The 20571-nt window shown below is 37.3% G+C and overlaps 1 protein-coding gene and 1 pseudogene across 1 annotated transcript; both read right to left on the bottom strand.

The window, feature by feature from the left end:
* Positions 1-1695: 1695 nt before the first annotated feature.
* On the bottom strand, positions 1696-10682 carry LOC132850536 (granzyme G-like; annotated as a pseudogene).
* A 1171-nt stretch (positions 10683-11853) lies between these two features.
* Positions 11854-20130, bottom strand: ercc1 (excision repair cross-complementation group 1). The gene is made up of 9 exons (XM_060876060.1): positions 19975-20130; positions 18907-19353; positions 18417-18520; positions 18062-18161; positions 15096-15172; positions 14897-14996; positions 14669-14740; positions 13531-13599; positions 11854-13422 (listed from the first exon to the last, which is right to left on the bottom strand). Exons 1-9 carry the CDS (start codon positions 20035-20037, stop codon positions 13357-13359), a joined length of 1098 nt encoding a protein of 365 aa, XP_060732043.1. The 5' UTR covers positions 20038-20130; the 3' UTR covers positions 11854-13356.
* Positions 20131-20571: the final 441 nt, after the last annotated feature.

Below are 20571 nucleotides of genomic sequence, written 5' to 3'. Positions count from 1 at the left end.
CAGTCTTGAGGGTGTGTACTGTATATAAAGCTAATCCTTCTGTTTTTTCACACATAAGAGAACTCCCTGAATCACCCTGCAGAGAGAGCAAGCTAATATTAATGGATAATTCACAAGGAAACAATATAAAATTAATAATAATAATCAGATTTTTAGGACTGTTTATAGCTGTTGCACATAGTAATAGTAATTTTACAGTTAAAAAAAAATAGTTAATTATATTAAATTGTGAGTTTTCAATTACAAGTTAAACCATTAAAAAGCAACAATTGCATTTTCAATATGTAATACAGAATACATTACCGCACAGATGGAGGACAGTAAGTACGAGGAAAGAGCATGCTGAAAAGCATGTCTGTAGTACACCACACTGACAGAGCTGTGTGACAGGAGTGTTCTCTGTTAGTTTAAACTTCAGATAAGAACCTCCTAAGGGGATTTAAATCTCCCACATGCTACTCCTCACATGGTGCACAATGCATACACAGTAGCCCAACCCCAGTCATCTTTGACTACATTTTTTAAGGAAACACCAATAAACTAAAGACTGAAAGAAATCTTGTGTACTGTTTTGTTTAGTGTGAGATAAACTCTATTTAAGTGTGCTTATATATTATACACATCCACCCATAATCAGTTATTTTCAGTTAATCTTTAAGTGTGTAATATATATAATGTATAAAACATACAGATGAAGACAATCTAGAAGTATAATATTTACATCAATTAGTTTGGTATAAATTTTATTAGGATGCAAATCTACACAGTGAACGATGTAAAATGTGCATAATCACATAAGATATGGATAAGTAAAGGATATAACATGATACAAAATGCAGTGATTGGCTGCTGTGATTTATTACAACAAAAAATTGGTTGTTTTCCTATAATAACCCGTCCTAAATATTCACCATATATATATGTATATATATGTATATACAACAGTCAGTGTATATGGAGCTCTTTGTAAAATAACATCACATTTTGTTTAAATTATTAAGAAAATACATGCAAGTGTAGCCAACACCTACTCTCAATAGTTGTAGAAAGGGGCCCTGAGTACTTTTTTCTGTTTTGTAGGTATTGGGCCGCTAAAAAACCTAATCTCTCAATTTAGAACACTAGAAACAAAGTATAGTCTGGTATATCACACATTAACACTCTGAAATCTTAGTGTGTGCTTTAGGTCACCTAAACTGGAAATAAATTATAATTTCCAGTTTAAATGAAAATTAAAAAAAAGAAAGAAAACAAAATACAAGTTATAAATCCTCTTTCCCAAAAAACTAGTGTGCTACACCACACAATTTCACATTTAACAACAAATGCTGTCAATGTACATGATATGTTTTAGCTCAACTCAAATGACAAATTAGCTGAATTGCATTCTCTTTTTACCAAAATAACATTTAGAAATAACAGTCAGATTATTTTAAACCAAATCAACCTTGCAGGCCTGAGTCGATGCTTGGGGTCATTTCGCCCAAGCAGAAGCAACAAATGAAAACAGGATGGTACCTTATTCCACATTTGGAGATTATGCAACAAACTATCCATCTGTCTCCGTCCACTAGCAGTTAAAAATATCAGAGAAGTTGTTACTTTCTCCCGAACTGCAACAATCGTAAAGAAGCGCGTTGAGCTGGCTTAGCTAGCCATCTCTGCTCACGCACATTGTTCCGTTCCTCTTCTATTCTAACTAGGGGTCTCTGGAAGATGCACCAACTCTGCGAATTTCGTGTTGGAATTCTCAGTCTCCCGGAAAGGTCCGTACTCAGTCGAATTATCTTGCTGACAATCAAAAGTGTGAGTCTTTACAATCATTAAGCACTCAACTTTAGAGCTTTCATCTCACAACTCCTCCTTTAGCCCGCTAGTCAGCAGTCCTGAAGATGGCACGAATGCAACAGATTAGATGTAAAATGCACAAGACCTCACTAAATACTCACATTGCTAATTCTCAATTGATCTTAAACTCTCTTCATTACTACACATTTTTGTCTATCATTCTGTCACTTGCTCATTCACTTTCAGTAACTGCTATATCCTTGGCAGGTTTTCAGGGCACTGTGTACACATACATTCACACTCAGAGGCACTGTGACATTTTGAGGGGTTGGAGAAAACTGGAAAAACTGGAGCAAACCTTCAAGGACATGAGGAGAACATATAAAACTAAAGCCACTTAGGACCTGACTCATAAAGAAGTTTTCCAAAGATCTGGGGGCCTTGTAGAGCATGCTTAATCTTGCAGCACTCGTACTGTAGGTCTCTTGGTTTTTTTTGTTGAACTCCAATTATGGATAAAATCTGTTTTTATAATGTTGAAGTTGAGAATATAAGTATAGATTTTTTGTCTGTGTTTTCTAATGTCTCAGGTTAAAAGAGTGAAAAGACTTCAGTCACACTCTACCCTATTACTATTAAGCAATTTTTTAAGGTATATGCAGCTATTCCTTCTGCTACATTGTTACAGATAAGAGGACTTCCTGGATCACCCTTGAGACAGAAAATAAAATACACAAATTATTGATGCTAGTGATTAAAATTGTGCTGATTCAACATGATTAATAAATATACCACAGGACCTCACAAAAAGCTGTTTTCCCCATTAGCAGCAGTGCAGAATATGCTATCAGTGTAAAATCTGTCATTCCATATTTTTCTGTACTCAAAGTTAAAATGTACTTTGAGCACCACTTCTCTTAGAATACTTGATGCAGCACTTGTCTGAATTGTTCTGCCCCAGCCAGCTATTGGACATATCTGATTGGCTGGAAGGTTCTCATTCTTCTTTGGAAGAACAGCAACCTTTACATTCTTGTCCAGCTTGGCTTTGGACATCAGCTGTAACAGATTCGTTAGTGTTTGTGTTGAGAGCTCATTTGACCAAAAGTAAATATTGTGAAAGAAAAAAGAAGTACCTTCAGTAGCACAGTATCATTTGGACATTCATTCCTCTTGTACAGTAACAGGGATGCTTGATGTATTTCTTCACTGGGATTCTCTGCTGTTGCGGCTTCGCTTCACTGATTTGTGAGCTCTTTGTACTACATGCAGCTTGTCCTTTTCAGAGTATTCAATGCAGGGCCGGCCCTGGCAAGATTTCACCTGGTGCCCCTGGAATCACAGACAATTGTGTTCCGATCATTTTGTTCATAAACGAAATATATAAAAAATATATATATTAATAAAAATAATAATTTGGGCGCCCGGGTGCCCCTAGTGGCAGGCGGCGCCCTTAGCATTTGCCTATTCTGCCTATGCGCAGGGCCGGCCCTGATTCAATGTCACTAGTGTCACAGATAATGCATAGCATATATTACTTTATAAAGTACTTTATAAAAGTACTTTATAAATTTCTTCTTTTTACTATATTATGTGACTACACACTAAAAATGATAGAACAGTGTTTAAAACACTAAACAATAGTGCACAAAACGACATACTCTACATCATAGTCACTAACAGGCGGACCGCGGTCCGGGTCCGGACCCAGAAGCTGTCCAATATGGACCCGGACCTAGAGCCAAAACAAAAGGTTATGATTTAAAACTTGACGAAGCACTTCTATTTTAACCGGCAAAGCTTTTGCAATCTTTACGGTAGTGGTAGTGGAAACGCACAGACCAATTGCATGCGAGTTAAACCATCCCACCTGATACCACTCAGCCATTCAAGTCTGTGCATTCCTGAAGTAAACCCTGCGACTCAACAGTGCAAGACAGATGAGAGAGAATTAGAGCAAAGTTACACGTGAAAGAAAGCCATGTAGAAAACAAAGGGCGAGAAACAAACAAGTGAGATGGAGAAAGGGAGAATAAAGAACAAATGGCGCTCTCCAAAAGAAGAAAAGTGGACAGCGAAAATAGAGAATTTAATCCAGAATGGACAGATTCATTTCTGTTCATACTTCCCACTTCACACTAAACCAGAGTGTCTCGTATGTTCAGAAACAGTGGCACTTATTAAAAGTGGCAATGTGAAATGCCATTATGAAACAAAACATACAGGTTTTGAACAAACATATCCACTCAAATCTGAATACAGCGTCCTTGAGACAGCGACTTCTGGGGGAAGTAGCCCTGTACTTCCTGACCATGTTTGGCTCTACATACAACTGCGAGGCAGCTTTCGCTACAATGAACATAATCAAATCTAAATATCCAGGGTCACTAATGAGCACCTTCACATGTGTATGAGAGCGGCCCTGACTCCATTCAAGCCCAGGTTTAAAATCTTGCCAAGCTAGAGCTCAGTTCTCTCACTGAGATATAAAAGGGAAAGTTAAGCACTTTATTTAAACATACACAATTTTCACATTTTATTTATTTTTTCTTATTTTGAAATGTAGCCCTACTTTTTTTATTTAATGAGAGAACGTTATACATATCTACAATCATACATATGTTCAGTTCTTTGTTATGTGAAAATAAATATTGTCAAAAGGTTTTTGAATTGTACTGAATTTATTTGATTTGACAGTCAGTTATTGATTGCTTGCAGATGTTGATACAACTACTAGGATACTTATATATATATATATATATATACACATATATATACACACACATATATATATATATATATATATATATATATATATATATATATATATATATATATATATATATATACATACATATATATATATATATATGTATGTATATATGTATATATATATATATATATATATATATATATATATATATATATATATATATATATATATATGTGTGTGTATATATATATATATATATCACATTAACTAGTTAGACATTATGATCTTCTGGACCTTTGCTTCAAGAAATTTTCTCTTACTGGACCTCTTTAAATTTTAGTTGAATACCTCTGCTCTACATGGTGGGCAGTCATCAAATAATCATGTCAGATAAGAAAACCACCACAATTTTTTTTATTGTTTATCTGAACAGACACCATGTAGGGTCGGGAGTGTGTTCCTGACCCTACACATATAAGTGTTTCACTTAAGTTTATCCAAAAATTCCACTCTCCAAAGCCCCTGAAAATATAATACATATGCAGTTGATGTTATATAACAGAATCTGCAAAATGTTAACAACTGAATTTACACAAAAATGAACAAGGTCACAGGTTTACATGTGCTTGATTCTTAACACTAATATTATTTTGTTTAAATATTTTTTCATATAAGTACTTCACTTCAAAAGCAACATAAGCTATTAACATGCTTAAAAAAAAAACAATATAATAAATATTCACACCAGTCACCTTATTCAAAGGTTTTACACCTCTCTTGGTCTTAATATATTACGCTGCTATTTTGAGCATCAGTGAATGGTTCCACCTTTTGTAATAGTTGGATCTGAGCAGTGTTGTATAAAGTACTAGAAAGCAATACTTGTAAAAAGTATCGTACATTTGGTAGAAATGAAAGTTACCTTTTAGAATATTACTCAAGTAAAAGTCTTAAAGTATCTGATATATAATATACATATAAAATTTCAGTGATTTTTGGTAGGCATAAGAGGCACTTTCATTCCAATGTACAGAAACATTTCTTGCAAATGGGGTGGCCAGGGGTGGCCAAGGCAACTTTAGGGGGTCCACAGATTTATGACACAAATTACCCAAACAAGGAGCATGGATAAATCCCATTTCTAATATATTATGTTATAATTTTATCTTGTGTATGTCACACATAAATCAACACCTAATTACATTTTTATGTAAAGCCTAAACTGATGAAACCATCTATAACAAGCTAAACTTAAATTCTGAACTGGACATGTGACTAACAAACTGACTGACTGCCTGGTGGGTTCTCAAACCTGTTGGTGGTTCTTGTGAAGTCTGACTACTAGCATCAGGCAGGAAGCTGCTCTGTGGTACTGTGGTGATGCAGGGGCTGGGGGATGGGGGCTGGGCTGGGGTCTGTTTGCACCTGATCTGTATGTGTTTGCTTCTTTAAAAAGAAGTCTGATATCTCTGCCTTTCTTTTAATTTTTTTAATTGACCCTATGTAAAAATATGACACATGGATATAATACATTTAAGCATCAAATACAGATTTTTTTAATTAAAACTCAACTTTAACTACAAATCAAACTATAATAATTGCACTTTAAAATCAACTTGGGTCCAAAGACATGCATATTTTGACATAGGTTGATTGGCATCTCTGTAAAATTGTCCCTAGTGTGTGATTGCGTGAGTGAATGAGTGTGTGTGCCCTACGATGGGTTGGCACTCCTTCCAGGGTGTATCCTGCCTTGATGCACACGGATGCCTGAGATAGGCACAGGCTCCCCGTGACCAGAGGTAGTTTGGATAAGTGGTAGAAGATGAATGATAGCTAACAGGCTGTCTGCAATTGCAGTAATCTTTTGAGTAACATTACCAGATACATAGTTTAATATCAACATTAAACACTGACAGCTGTAAAACTAGTTACCTCATATTAGCTAAACAGTTAAAGACTTGCACACAGACACTGCACTGTATATGTGTATAACTAGCACAAATGTCAACGTAATGTATATTATGGCTAAACTGGGGAACGAACCGATCTCTCTTGTCTAATTAATCTGCTTGACCATTTGATGGTCATTAAAAAAAAAAGACATTAAAAGAGCTAAGATAATCATCCTGCAGAGGCATGCATGTTTGTGTCTGATCGTTTATCCTCCCATTGACTGCAAGCTCGTTTGCATTCTCAAGATATGATCAAGCACAAACCTAGATCTTATCTCTGCGCATATAGGTCACAAGTTAATTTACAGCATTTAGGAGACACCTTTCTCCAGAGCAACTTACATTTTTATACAACTGAGCAATTGAGGGTTAAAGGCCTTGCTCAGGGGCCCAGCAGTGGGAACCTGGTGGACATAGGAATTGAACTCACAACCTTCAGATTGGTAGCCCAACACCTTAACCATTTGGCTACTACATCCATAAACGGCTCCCACAACAAGCCACAAAGTCCAATGCGCTATCCATTGTGCCACAGAGCCTGAAACTGCCTTGGGTCTTGGGACATCTTCTCAGATTCATACAAATTCATCGACGACAAAACACACACATTTCTTAGACAGCTGCTTTGCTAAGGGAATCAAGCGACATGAGTTGAGTGTGCGATCTTTTAATATTATCACTGCAAAGCCTAGGACCATGAATTTACTTCTGCAGTGTGGCTCAGAAGCAATCTTGTTGGAGTGGGGTTTCATCTCATATTGTAAAACAAGGAAAGAAAGCATTGAATTTACACCATAGGACAAGCTTGGCACTGCTGGGATTTGAACTGAGGAACTGTCTACAAGACAGGCACTTTAACCAGCTAAGCCACAGCACCACAGCCAAGAGCTGTTCTTCTCTCTCTGGTAGTGTGTGCTTAGAAGCCATACTGTTGGAGTGGCGTTTCATCTCAGCTTGTAAGAAAGTGAGGATCTCCTGTTTACTATGATTATCCTGTTCACTGTTGCAAAACTCTGTTTCATCTGTCTAAGTGTGTGCAAGCTTTACTCCAGCCATAAGACATATGCAAGTTAGAACATCTGCTTGACTATTTGATGAGTGCACACTCTGTACAGAAAGACTTTTACAGATCTAAGATAACCATCCTGCAGAACTATGCATGTTTGTGTCTGAACGCTTCTCCTCCCATCGGCTGCAAGCTAGTTTGAATTTTCGAGATATGATCAAGCACAAACCTAGATCTTATCCCTGGGCAAATAATTTCACAAGTTAAATCAAAAGCCTCTGAAGGGGTTCAAACCCACAACAAGCCAAGAGGTCATGGGTCTTGGTACGGCTTCTCAGCTTCATTACACAGTTATTTCACTTCACATTACACTTCATTACTCAGTATTTCATTTACACTACCAGATAACTCATGCACTGCTGTGATATGAACCCCGGATCTCCTACTTACTAGACAGGCATTTTAACCAAAGAAGCCCCAGCACCCAAGGCCAGAGCTGCCTTTGCCCCTGTAATAGTGTGTGCACGCTTTTCTCCAGGCATATGCAAAATACAAGGCAGAACATCTGTTTGACCGTCTAATGATTCCACATTCTGTATGTTGAAACTGACAAACATCCAAGTCATCCTGCAGAGGAATGCATGTTTATGTGCCTCATTGACATTATTGATAGTGAAAATGAACATTATTAAAATCACAATTTACCGCCTCATGGAAATGCACAATGTGCACAGCGTACTTACTCAAGCAGATGACATGAGTGAGGGGAAAGTGACAGACTATAAGGCCACTTGAGAAACAGCTTTTTCAATGGACTGAACCCAGAAATATCTGACAAAGCGAAAAAACTATAGAGACCAAACTAAGCGTCATTGAAGTTTACGCAGAGAAATGCATGCACAGGAACTGCTCAAAAAAGCAGGCTGCAGCAGACTGGGTAAAAAAAGAAGCACAATCTCACAAAGTGCAACTCACAGTTGTCTAAGGGGCAAAAACATCATCACCTCGAGGAAGGGGAGAACCTTGAGGAGAAAGAGGCAGAAACAAAGGGGGGAAGAGCAAGCAGAAAAGAAGATCACTGGGCAAAGAAATGCCAAAAATAAAGCCAGGCTAAGAAAGCGCATGACCATCAGCACCTCAGGTCGGGGTTGAAGGGGTCAGTCCTGAAGGGATGGGTGACTCAAAATCTTTGATGCTTTGCAATGAAGAAACACTTCAGCTAACCTGATAGCCGATTCCAACTTAAATGCTAAGGTTTTGAATGCTATTGATTTTCTCAAAAAGAAACATGCTCCACAGGACACATATGCAAAGTACAGCTTAGATGCCTATAAGCACATGCCAGTCTACATATTAAATGTAGAAGGGAAAGACATTGTGTTTTTAGTAGATTCTGATGCAGTAATCTCTGTGACAAAAATTAATGAAATTGAACAGGTGCCAAAAATGAGAGGTTTGATCCCTGGATTCAGCAGGAGCGGGATTATTGTGAGAGAAAAGTGTACGGCACCATTAAGTGTTGGGAATGACCAGTGGTCATTAAAATTTTCATTTTCCATTCACTATAAAGAATTCATGTGTCTCTATCAAAAGGTGAAAAAGAGAAGATGTGCTGAAAGCAATGTGGCAGTTACCACATATTTCTGTAGATGATACCCCAAATCACAAATTTGATTACACGCCTTGTAAATTTTGGTTTGTGTTTTATATTAATGGAAAAACAGATTGTGAATCTGCCCTGCGATGGGTTGGCACTCCGTCCAGGGTGTATCCTGCCTTGATGCCCAATGACGCCTGAGATAGGCACAGGCTCCCCGTGACCCGAGGTAGATCGGATAAGCGGTAGAAGATGAATGATTGTGAATCTCCAACAATTTATAATGAAGCATGAAAACTGCAAATTGTAAAATAGCAGGAACAATTAATCAGAGAGCTGATATCAGAACAAACCAAAAACATTGAAGAAAACTGAGTTGCAGATATATAAAAATCCAAAGCCGAACACAAAGAAACAAATGTCATTTTTAGGCATGTGTTACTATTGTAGGACCTTTGCAATGGCTCACGAGAAGGGTCTACAGGCCCACAGTGCACTTTGTAGGACATCTGAAGCAGAAAAGGCCTTCCACACCCAGATTAGATATACCAGGTCCAAACAAAATTATTTACACAGATAGTAGATGGAAAAAAGGGGGTTTATGACCAGTATTATGGCAAGATTAAGAAGGAAAATTAAGACCAGTAGACTATTTTTTCACTAAACTGGATCTAGTGGCAGTGGGACTACCTATGTATTTAAGATCTGTAGGAACAGCTGAAAAAGCAATCAATGCATCAATGTACATCAATGACATTATAGAATACAGTGAAATTACCCTATAGTTCCAGGTGCAGTACTATTTTATCTTCTTGAACAGAAAACGGCACATATGTCTGCAGCACAATGGCTGAGATATCACACTATTTTACTTGAAATGCAAAATGTTAAAGTGAAACACTGTATTTTACTAAACCCTGCAACTCTTCTTTCACAGAAGTTGATGGAGAACAACACAATTGTGTAACAGTTGTAAAGTAAATTTCCAGGTCTGATTTGCAGGAGACACCATTGTAGAATCCAGACCTTGAACTGTTGGTAAATGGCCTTCAGAAACTAGAAAACAGGCCGTAGCTGCATAAGATATGCAGCAGTCACACAACATGGAATAGTTAAAGCTGAATCATTACCAAGACATATCTCCGCAAAATCATCCGAATTGGTGGCTCTAACAGCAGGTTAACAAGTTAGCACAAGGCAAAACTATCACCATTTATACTGACGGTAGATATGCGTTTGAAGTAGTGCATGGTTTTGGTACATTGTGAAAACACAGAGGTTTCCTGACCTCTTCATGTAAAGAAATCATGTGCAATGGCCTGATTTCTAATCTCCTGGATGCAGTCCTATGAACAAAATCTATCACTATATGTGAATGTGAAGCACATACAGGGAAAACTGACTCCATTTCACAGAGTAATGCCAAAGCGGATGCAGCAGCAAAAGCAGCCGCAAAAAAATCCTCTATGTATAAAGAAACTCTGTGTATTTTGAAGATATGAACTCCCACAGCTGACCTTGAAGATCTCCAGGCATGTTGCACAGCAGAAGAAAGAGCAGCATGGAGAAAAGCAGGATGTGTTGCAAGAAATTCGGTTTGGTACAGCCCCAATGACAAACCATGCTTGCCAAATAAATTGTTTGGTAATATTTGACAAACACCTATTAGAGCAGACTACTATATAGTATTACAAATTAACTTCATAACTGATGGAACCGTTTTGATTATCACCCTAGAATTCTAAGTATATTGGACCATTGGTATATTTCTCATGTTCATCTGCCTGTTAACAGAAAAGAATGCAGAAAAGACTTCAGAAAGCAACGAGCACTCATACTTTATCTCAAAAAGATGTGTATGAAAACATTTACTGGCAGTTTGCTAACTATACTGCCAGAAGGACTACAGGTACATATGAATCAAGCTATGTGTGTACTTACATTTACATTTATATCATTTGGCAGGCACTCTTATCCTTAGAAATGTACAAACTAAGATTTAAATACCCTGACATTGTCATAACTCCCTCATACTCACCCATGTGGCAAACATAGAGAGTATAGTTGGGGACTGTGGTACACTCTGTTAGTACAGTGGACTCCCTATAGATCAATGACAATAATTTGGGTGAGTGCAGCATTAATCCTAATGTGTTTATTTGGCCCTTACATATTTAAATGCATGCAAAACATAATTATGTCTAATCTAACAACCAAACAGGAGGTGAGCTGGCATTGTGCATCTAAGCCAATGAGTGATTGTTTTCCCCTTAAATGTTTTCTTGTTTGAATCATGTCTATAAAACATTGTTGTAATCATTGGTTGCAGGCCCTTCCTCTCTAATGCTACACAAGGAGCGTTGGGGCCATAATAAATTGTGTACATTCTTGCCCATGCCTACCAGTATTTTCTCAAAACTTCCACAACAATCCATGGTATAATTTACTATACAACATATATTAGCTGTTTGTGTACAAATCATTTTGACAATGATTTTGATCGGAAGCTATTATTATGTGTTAACATAAGGGTCCTTAATTTCTACACCTTTATTTCTTTAAAAAAAAAAAAAAGATGTAGCAATTGTATCTACTGTATAGAGCAGGGGTTGGCAACCTTAAACACTCAAAGAGCCATTTGGACCCCTTTCCCACAGAAAAAAAAACACAGGGAGCCACAAAACCCTTTTGACATCTAAAATAAAGATAACACTGCATATATCGTTTTTTACCTTTATGGAAAGTATACAAAACAACTGTAGTGTGTTCCATTTATGAAATCAATGAACTGCTACCGAGTAAACCAAATTTTATTTCTGCAGGCAAACAAAAATATTTTGAACAGTTTGAACTAACCTTAACAAAAAAGATACTGGATTGAAGGTTACTTTCAAATAAAATGTTCAATGTCTAATTGAGTCCTCTTCGTATTCGTGACATCAAAATTTTAACTTGCCGGCTGCAGCGAACCAAAAATGCCGTCTGCTTCTGTGTCGGATTTCGGAAGTCGGCAGTTATGATGCATATTTTGAGTGACAAATAAATTAAACATGGTTTATTTTAATGTTACAAGAGCATCATAATCTTAGAATTTAGAATTTTTTAAAAAAAAAAAAAAACTAACTAACTAAAATAAATTTAAATTAAATATTTATTTTCCAAATCTACAGGGAGCCGCAGCAGAGGGATGAAGGTTGCCGACCCCTGGTTTAGAGTATGGATAAATGGAGGAACCTGGGCACCCCAGTAACGTTACCAAAGATAGGATGTCCCTCCAAAACTGATGAAAGTACAAGGGGAAAATATGTCATGGATCCTGCTGAGACCTACTAAACATTAAAGCAGCTTCAAGAATATCTGTACAGTACAAGTCCCTCACTGTAAGTGACAACAATCTTTCCTTGTTGTTCATGTCTCAGATGTGGGGCAGGGTGGTTCTAATCCATTCATCATAACAGGGGAAAAAACCCTTCAAGTCCACAATAACTCCAAATACCAGTCATTTTTATAGAAAGTCTAACTTTTCTCTAGCTACCAATGGCCACTGCCGGACATCACCAGGTCTCACTGAAAGTGAACTAACGCTTTACACAAAGTGTACTAACCATTTTACACAACAACCCAAAATCACAAATCCAAGTAAATAGTGGAATGGCTTCAGAAGAAAAAGATCAGTGGTTGTAAAGGCCCAGTCAGAGTTCAGATCTTAACCCTACTTGTGGAATGACTTAAAAAAGGCAGTGCATAAGAGGATTCCCTTGCTGTTTTATGTGCAGCATTTTTGCAAGAACAAGTGGAATAAAATTGTCAATTTAAGATGTGTTTGGTAAAGTTGGTACATTCTTCACAGTGCTTTAGCAAAATATTAGTTATTTGGGATTAGGGATTTGCACACTCTTGCTGTCTGTCTTTTCACTTGGTTACATTATTTTACATCACAAAAGTGTTTTTAACAAGGGAGTGTATATCAAATGCATGTTTATGTAGAAGTATTATGTATTATACTGTTACATATTACGTTTTATGCTTTTTAAAAACACTAAACGCTTACAAATATATCTTTTTATTGTAACAATGCACATAATTATATATAAAAAATTAAGATAAACTTTTGAAATTAAAAAAATAGATCATTAATTACATAAGATCACTCAAAACTCTTCTTAAAGTCTTTAAGATTCTGAGAGAAGGTCTGATATGAAATCTCACTGCAGGTCTCTCATATCCCTCCATTCTCTGCCATCAGGTAGTCACAGCTGAAAGCATGGTTGACTCTTTTCTGACTGAACTCCGCATCTCACTCGCCTTCTTTCTTCTTAGGCTTCAGAAAGGGCTGGTGAAGCACATCATACAGCCTTTTTGCCTAAATTAAGAAGATAACAACTGAACCCAGATTGTATTCCATTATTGTATTCCATTATTTTTTATTAGAAAGCTCAAGCTCAGAATGCTCTCACACAGTGGAACTAACCTTTTGTGGTCCGAGTCCTGGGCACAGCACCAGTTCCTCCTTTGATGCATTAATGATGCCCCCTAAAGACTACAGAGCATAATTTAAAAATATAAATAAATAAATAAATAAATAAATAAATAAAGGCCACAATGATATGTGACCAGACAGACAGTTAAGGTCACTTAGAAATTGGCTATAAAAGAAAAGCAGACTTTTTTCACTTAAAATAACCACTCATAATAAATCACAAATACAGTCCATTGTAAAAACAGTCAGTTGTTAAAGTTGTAATTAACTATCATTTCTGGGACCTGCTGATTTTTCATAGTATTTCTACATAGGTATGAAGAGAGCTGTTTTCAGGATAACTGATCATTTTTGAAATTATATCAACACTGTAAGGATTGTGCTGCTACCGGAGACTATGACTGCACTAATCTGGATTCATTTGGAAACAGTGTTTTCATCTAAAAATACTCTGCATCCTCAAAAAAAAAAAAAAAAAAAAAACCTTCTCAGTGTGGATTACTACAGTTGCGTCATCAATTTCGAAAGCCTCCGTTTTCACAGGCCATACTGCAATGTGAAAACGCTTTTTTCATATTTATCCACTTTGGAGAACATTTTAAAAAAGCTCCATCTCAGTGTGGATGGAAGACCAAAACGAAAAGTATGCGGTTTCAATTGCATAAATGCATTAGTGTGGACATAGCCAGAGTATGTGGGACTTAAGCATTTGTGGGTTTTCAACTAAAATGGCGAAACACTTATAAAACTTGTCACATTAATCTTGATCCATGAAAGGAAATACATTTCATGTGACAAAATACCACACAATGTGTATTACTGTCTTTAAAGAACAGCACAAACTGGTTAAAAACAGGTCAGGAAGAAAAGCTGGAGGTCTCCGGGCAGAACTGGGCATCAGGACAAATACATCAGAGATCATTTGATGAATAAAATATAGATTTTCATAGAAAATGTTACATTTTCTGGGTAACCCCAAAATTTAGATTTGTAGTATGTGTACATGAACAAAAACACTGCATTTCACAGTTATATTATTTAATAGAGTGTAAGTATTATGTCAAGATAATATTTATGCGTTCACAGCATGTCCTTTTATAAGGTTTAAAAATGAAAACAGAGGTCTTACAGAGAATGTGGACAGCAGCGTGATAGCGTTGGTTTTATTGATGGACTTCACAGTGGTCAGACAATCAGTAACCTGCAAAAAACAAAAACAAACCACAAGTGTTAACCAAGAACAGTGTGAGGAACAGAGTGAATGAGTGAGTGAGGGAGGGAGTTAATGTGGGGGTGGGGCTGAGTGAGAAAGTGAGTGAGGGAGGGATGGAGAAGAGCGATGTTAATGCCCTCTGACCTTAGACAGGTAATCTTTCTCTACTTGCTCTTTCAGCAGATCGGCAGGCTTTTTCTCATAAGATTTATACGTCTCCAAGTAACGGCCAGCTTCCTCAGGGCTTAAGAAAACACACATTCACATCCAGTGTTCTTTTTTTGTCATTGTGGTATAACATGTATAGCAGCATTCCATAAGTGCTAATAAGTTGTTTTCTGACCTCCAAGCCAGGATAAGTGTGCAGTCAGCCATGATGCAGATCCGAGCAAGCTCCTTGAGTGCATGATGAGGATCTTTCTATTTGAACAGCAAGACAGAGTTAATAAAGCTCAAAACCACACAACACTGTTGTACATATGCAATGTTACAGGGTTAAAATTAAACAGAATAAACAGATCTTGAGGACACATGTATAAAACAGCTGTAGATGGACAAAGACATATGACTCCTAATTAATTTGTTATGTAATCGGGTCCTGGCTTTTAAAAAAAAGATCTACAATGCTTCTGTGTCTGCCTTTATATTATTAACTAAGCAAAGAACACCACTTATTACAGCAAACCAAAATTAAATGAACAGATACAATATATTGTCATATGTTTTAGGAAATCTGCACTGCATGCACATGAACTTTAATGACATCCCATCCTTAATATGAAAAGTTTAATATGGATTTTGCACACTCTTTGTAGCAATAACAGCTTAAATTCTTCTGGGAAGTCTTTTCACAAAGTTTCAGAGTGTATTTATGTACATTTTTGACCATTCCTCTAGAAGAGCATTTGTGAGGTCAGGCACTGATATTGAACGAGAAGGCATAACTCCCAGTCTCAGCACTAATTACTCCCAAAGATGCTCTTTTGGGTTGCGGTCAGGTTCCTCCAAACCAAACTCGCTCATCCATGTCTTAATTTACCTTGCCTTGTGCACTGGTCTGCAGACAAGTTGGAACAGAAAGGAGCCATCCCCAAACTGTTTCCACAAATCTGGGGGCATGAATTGTATAAAATGTCTTGGCATGGGAATCATTAAACATTCTTTTCACTGGAACCAAAGGGCCAAACCTAAACCATGGAAAACAACCCCACACCATACAATTGGCACAATGTAGTTAGGCAAGCATCTTTCTCCTGGTAACCACCAAATCCAGACTTGTCCATTGGATTGCCAGACAGAGAAGCGTGATTCATCACTGGATTCAACATGTCTTCGCTGCTCTAGAGTACAGTGTCGGCATGCTTTACACCACTGCATCTGAAGCTTTGCAATGCACTTGGGGATATAAGGCTTGGATGCAGCAGCTTGGCCATGGAAACTTATTCCATGAAGCACTCTATGCACTGTTCTTGAGCTACTCTGAAGGTTACACAAAGTTTGGAGGTCGCCTCAGCATGCTCGGACCCTGCTCTATGATTTTACAATGCAAACCACTTTGTGGCTGAGTTGCTGTTCCCAGTAGCTTCCACTTTCTTATAACACCATAACTGTTAAATGGTGGAATATTCAGTATTGAACATATTTCACAGTTGGACTTATTGCACAGGTGGAAACCTATCACGGTCCATGCTTGAATTCACTGAGCTCCTGAGCTTCTCTGACTCCTATCCTTAAAAAAAAAAAAAAAAAAAGAAAAAAAAAAAATAAAAAAAACCCCACAGTACTTGCCCCTGCAATATGTGCAAATTACAGGCCCATCTCCAATTTGCCGTTTGTATCTAAAATTCTTGAAAAAGTTGTGTTTATACAATTTAGGAACTACCTGCAAATCAACTCCATCTCTGATATTTTTCAGTCTGGCTTTAAAACCCTTCATAGCACTGAGTCGGCTGATATTTTAATGACCACAGATGCTGGTGATACCATGGCCTTAAGTGCTTTTAGATTTGAGCTCTGCTTTTGATTTCGTAGACCACAATATTCTTTAATCTCAGCTTAAATATTGGATTGGTATCACTGGTACAGTATTGAAATGGTTCCAATCTTTTTTGTCAAACAGAAGATTTACAGTCAATTTAGGTGTCCATTCATCCTCGGTGGCACTCAGAGGATCGATCTTAGCACCGGTATTATTTTCGCTGTATATGTTACCTCTGGGATCAATTATGCATACATTTGGGGTGTGGTATCACTGCTATCTGGACGACACACAACTTTATATACCTAACGTAAAGATAACTCGGCATACAAGAGATTGGAGGCTTGCCTGCATGAACTCAAATTATGGCCTACAAATAATTTTATGATACTTTTTTTTTGATACGATGACAAAACCCAAATCATTCAATTTGGGCTAAAAGATCACCCAGATGAAGATTCTATTAACCTTGATACTCTTACTCCTTATCTTACTTTTGATGTTAAAGATCTAGTATTTCACCTAGATAATGGCCTTAAATTAGACAAACAAATCAACACCATAGTTAGTACCAGCTTTTATCATATTTGCAGATTAGCTACAGTCAAAATTTTCTTAAGCAGGAAAAGTTTTGAAACAGTTATCCACACTTTTCTCTCAACTCGACTATTGTAATTCTTTGTACTCTGGGTTACCTCACTTTTCCATCTCTTGTCTTCAAATTGTCCAAAATGTGTCAGCCCTTCTACTCACAGGTAGCCGCAAAATGAGACCATATTACACCAATCTTACGTTCTTTGCACTGGCTGCCAGTCCGATACCGTATCGACTACAAGATTTTGTTATTCGTTTACAAAGCTCTCAATAATTTAGCTCCCAAATATCTATCTGATTTGATTGTTATGTACAATCCCTCAAGATCACTTGGATCCCAAAATGGTCCTCTTTTGCTGGTACCACGATCTCTTCTGCAACACGGGGGAGACTGAGCTTTCGCAGTAGCGGGCCCCAAGCTGTGGAATAGTTTACCAGTCAGAACTGCTTCTACGTTTTCTGTTCTGTTTAAAATTTAAATCCATGTTAAAAACACACCTCTTTTCCTGTGCTTTTAATTGTTGGTAATTTGTACGTGTTCTTTTATATTTATGTAATTTTTTCCCTTTTCTTTTAACTCTATGTACAGCATTTTGTGAAGCTCAGGCTGATTTTAAATGTGCTTTATAAATAAAATTGAAATGAATTTAATTGAATAGACATGCAAAAAAACAAACAAACAAAAAACCTTTATGTATAACCGGCAGTATTGATATTGTACTACACAAAAGTCTTACCACATCAACTAGCACAAGCAGTACTCGGAGTGTAAACGCTTGGCCCAGCTGCTTCAGTCGCTCATGGATGTAGTTTGGGTTGAGTGTATGGTAGCGCACACTGAAAACACACACACACTGAAGATTAGTACTGCAGTTTATCCAAATGGTCCTTAGAGCTATGTAAACAAATATTTTTAGGTTTCAGCAATACAGATAGTGCAACATGTTTGTGCTTATAAATGTGAGCCTTGCTCTTCTTATTCATAACACTATTCCACAATTCTGAATGTTCTTTGCAAAAGCATGAAAGACGCATTGTGGTTTCACACTTAGCTGGTGCTGGAACATTTCTTAACACACTCACACACACTACCTGAGAAAGAGCGCACACGTTGTTCGCCCCAAGACATAGTCAGGCGCCACTTCTCCAAACTCCCACGGCACACTTCTGACAAACTTTAAAATAGGGTTTCCTCTCTATATATAAGCAAATGATTATACAAATACAATAAATATGAAGTAAAACAGAACACCACATGCACTGTATTCCACATGCACTCATTTTCTTGGAATTATATATTATTTTGTGTCAGAAATGTTATAAAAATCAATTGTGACACTAAGCATATAGGTTGCATAAGCTCTGAGATAACTGTGGAAATCATCCTAAAATCACGAGTAGTAAGTGAAACCTTGTAATTCCAAAAATATTTAAATTAGCTTTGTTTTTAAATAGTAAAAGTCATTCACCACTACTCAAAAATTATTTGTAGGCCAAAATGACATTCACTTAAATACTGAATACAAAAAAAAAAAAAACACATTTTGTATGTATGATCCTGACAGCTGAATCCTTCCTGTACCTGTCTTGGGCTGACGATAATGCTGTTTCCTGACCCTATTGCTGGTGTAACAACAGTGTGATCCTCCACGCTTTGACCTTCCTTCATTTTTTGCCCTGGTGCCAGATCGTCCTCCAGCCTACCTGGAGGTAGAGAGTTCTCTGATCCTGCTACATTTGGCACTGGACTCCTGCTCCCTTTTGTGCTAGTCTGAGCATCTGTGGAAAGTTTTGTGATTGAACCACATTCAAGATCTCTGCCAGATCTCTGTCCTGCAGCTTTAAGCACATCCTGAGGAATGGCCTCTCCTTTTTCTGATTCAGGACCAGACTTCTCTTTAGCTCTGTTTTTGCTCTGAACGACAAATTCGGCATAAGATAACGGCTGGCCGCCATTTTGAGGTGCACTGTGGGTAGTCGATGTCTCATCATTGCCTCTTTTGGAAGAGGGCTTAAAAAGAGACGCGACCTGTGGGGACACATTAGATGAGTTACAACATACTTTATTATGTTTTATACATAGACACTTGACTCCAAAGTAATGTACAGGTTAGACAGGATACAGCTGAGGTAAAAAAAAAATACTAAATAATTAAAAAAAGCTTGCTAGTTCCAGGATTTGAACAACAAATTACAAATAATCTGCAGACAAAACAATAAGCCACCATTTTTCATACATAAACAAACTGATTCGCTTTCAAAAAGCGATAGTTATTTACAGATATCCTGTAAAAGATGAGTCAATATTCAGGGAAGATGAGTCAATATTCAGGGAAGATGAGTACATTTCAGAGAAGAGGGGGCATTTTGTGCCCATCACAGAACCTACACAAAAAGAAAGTCAGTAGCAGTTAACCTCAAAAACCATTTTCAGTCTCATTTGCAGTGCAACATGCTTGCAGTCTTCTGCAAACATTGTTGTCTCAGTGCTGTTGCTACATCTTTGTAACACTAAAACATCCAGGGTCAGCAGTTAGTTAGCTACTTAGGTTGTTAGCTACTTAGCTAGTTAGCAAACAAGGGTAGTTAACAGGCGTATTCTGTATTTATAGTTACGAATCTATATATAAAACATACACCCCCTACTAACCGGACTTCTTTCTCTGTTGAATGTAGAATCGTCCAGGTTAATTTTAAATTTCTTGTTTTCCATGCCCACCACCCCAGCGTTAGCTACAACAAACAATACCGGCTCTTAATCAAGCCCATACGACGTGCCGACTGCAGAAACACCGATGGCCACAAACTGCATTGTTTACATTGGTCCAATAGAGGGCGCCAGAGGACTTAACACAAGTCCAGCTGTCTCTTGTAAATATTAGTAGGCAGAGTTGCTGGACCTCACTTATTGCATCAACCAATCATATAACAGCTTGTCCCTGCCAATCATAATTTTGTATTGGCCAATCATAAGTGTCATGCGGTAGTAAGAAGGCGGGACAAAGTACTTTTGATAAATGAACTATATTAAAGTGTTGTTTAGTGTTGTCTATTTGCAGTTGTGTCGGTCTGTAATATGGAAAACGTCATAAAAGACATTAATTTGTATGATAAATATAAAATAAAACTGAATTTATATAGAAGCTATGTATATTGCTTTTTTGGACATGTTACTGATGGTGAAAATTATTATGGACTATGGAAATAATACGTACTGCTTTCTTGCTGACATATGGCTTGTATTAAA

The sequence above is a fragment of the Tachysurus vachellii genome, chromosome 8 (genome assembly GCF_030014155.1).
Source record: "Tachysurus vachellii isolate PV-2020 chromosome 8, HZAU_Pvac_v1, whole genome shotgun sequence".
NCBI lineage: Eukaryota > Metazoa > Chordata > Actinopteri > Siluriformes > Bagridae > Tachysurus > Tachysurus vachellii.
Note: the sequence above shows the minus strand (reverse complement) of the source record. Positions and strands in the feature narration are given on the sequence as shown.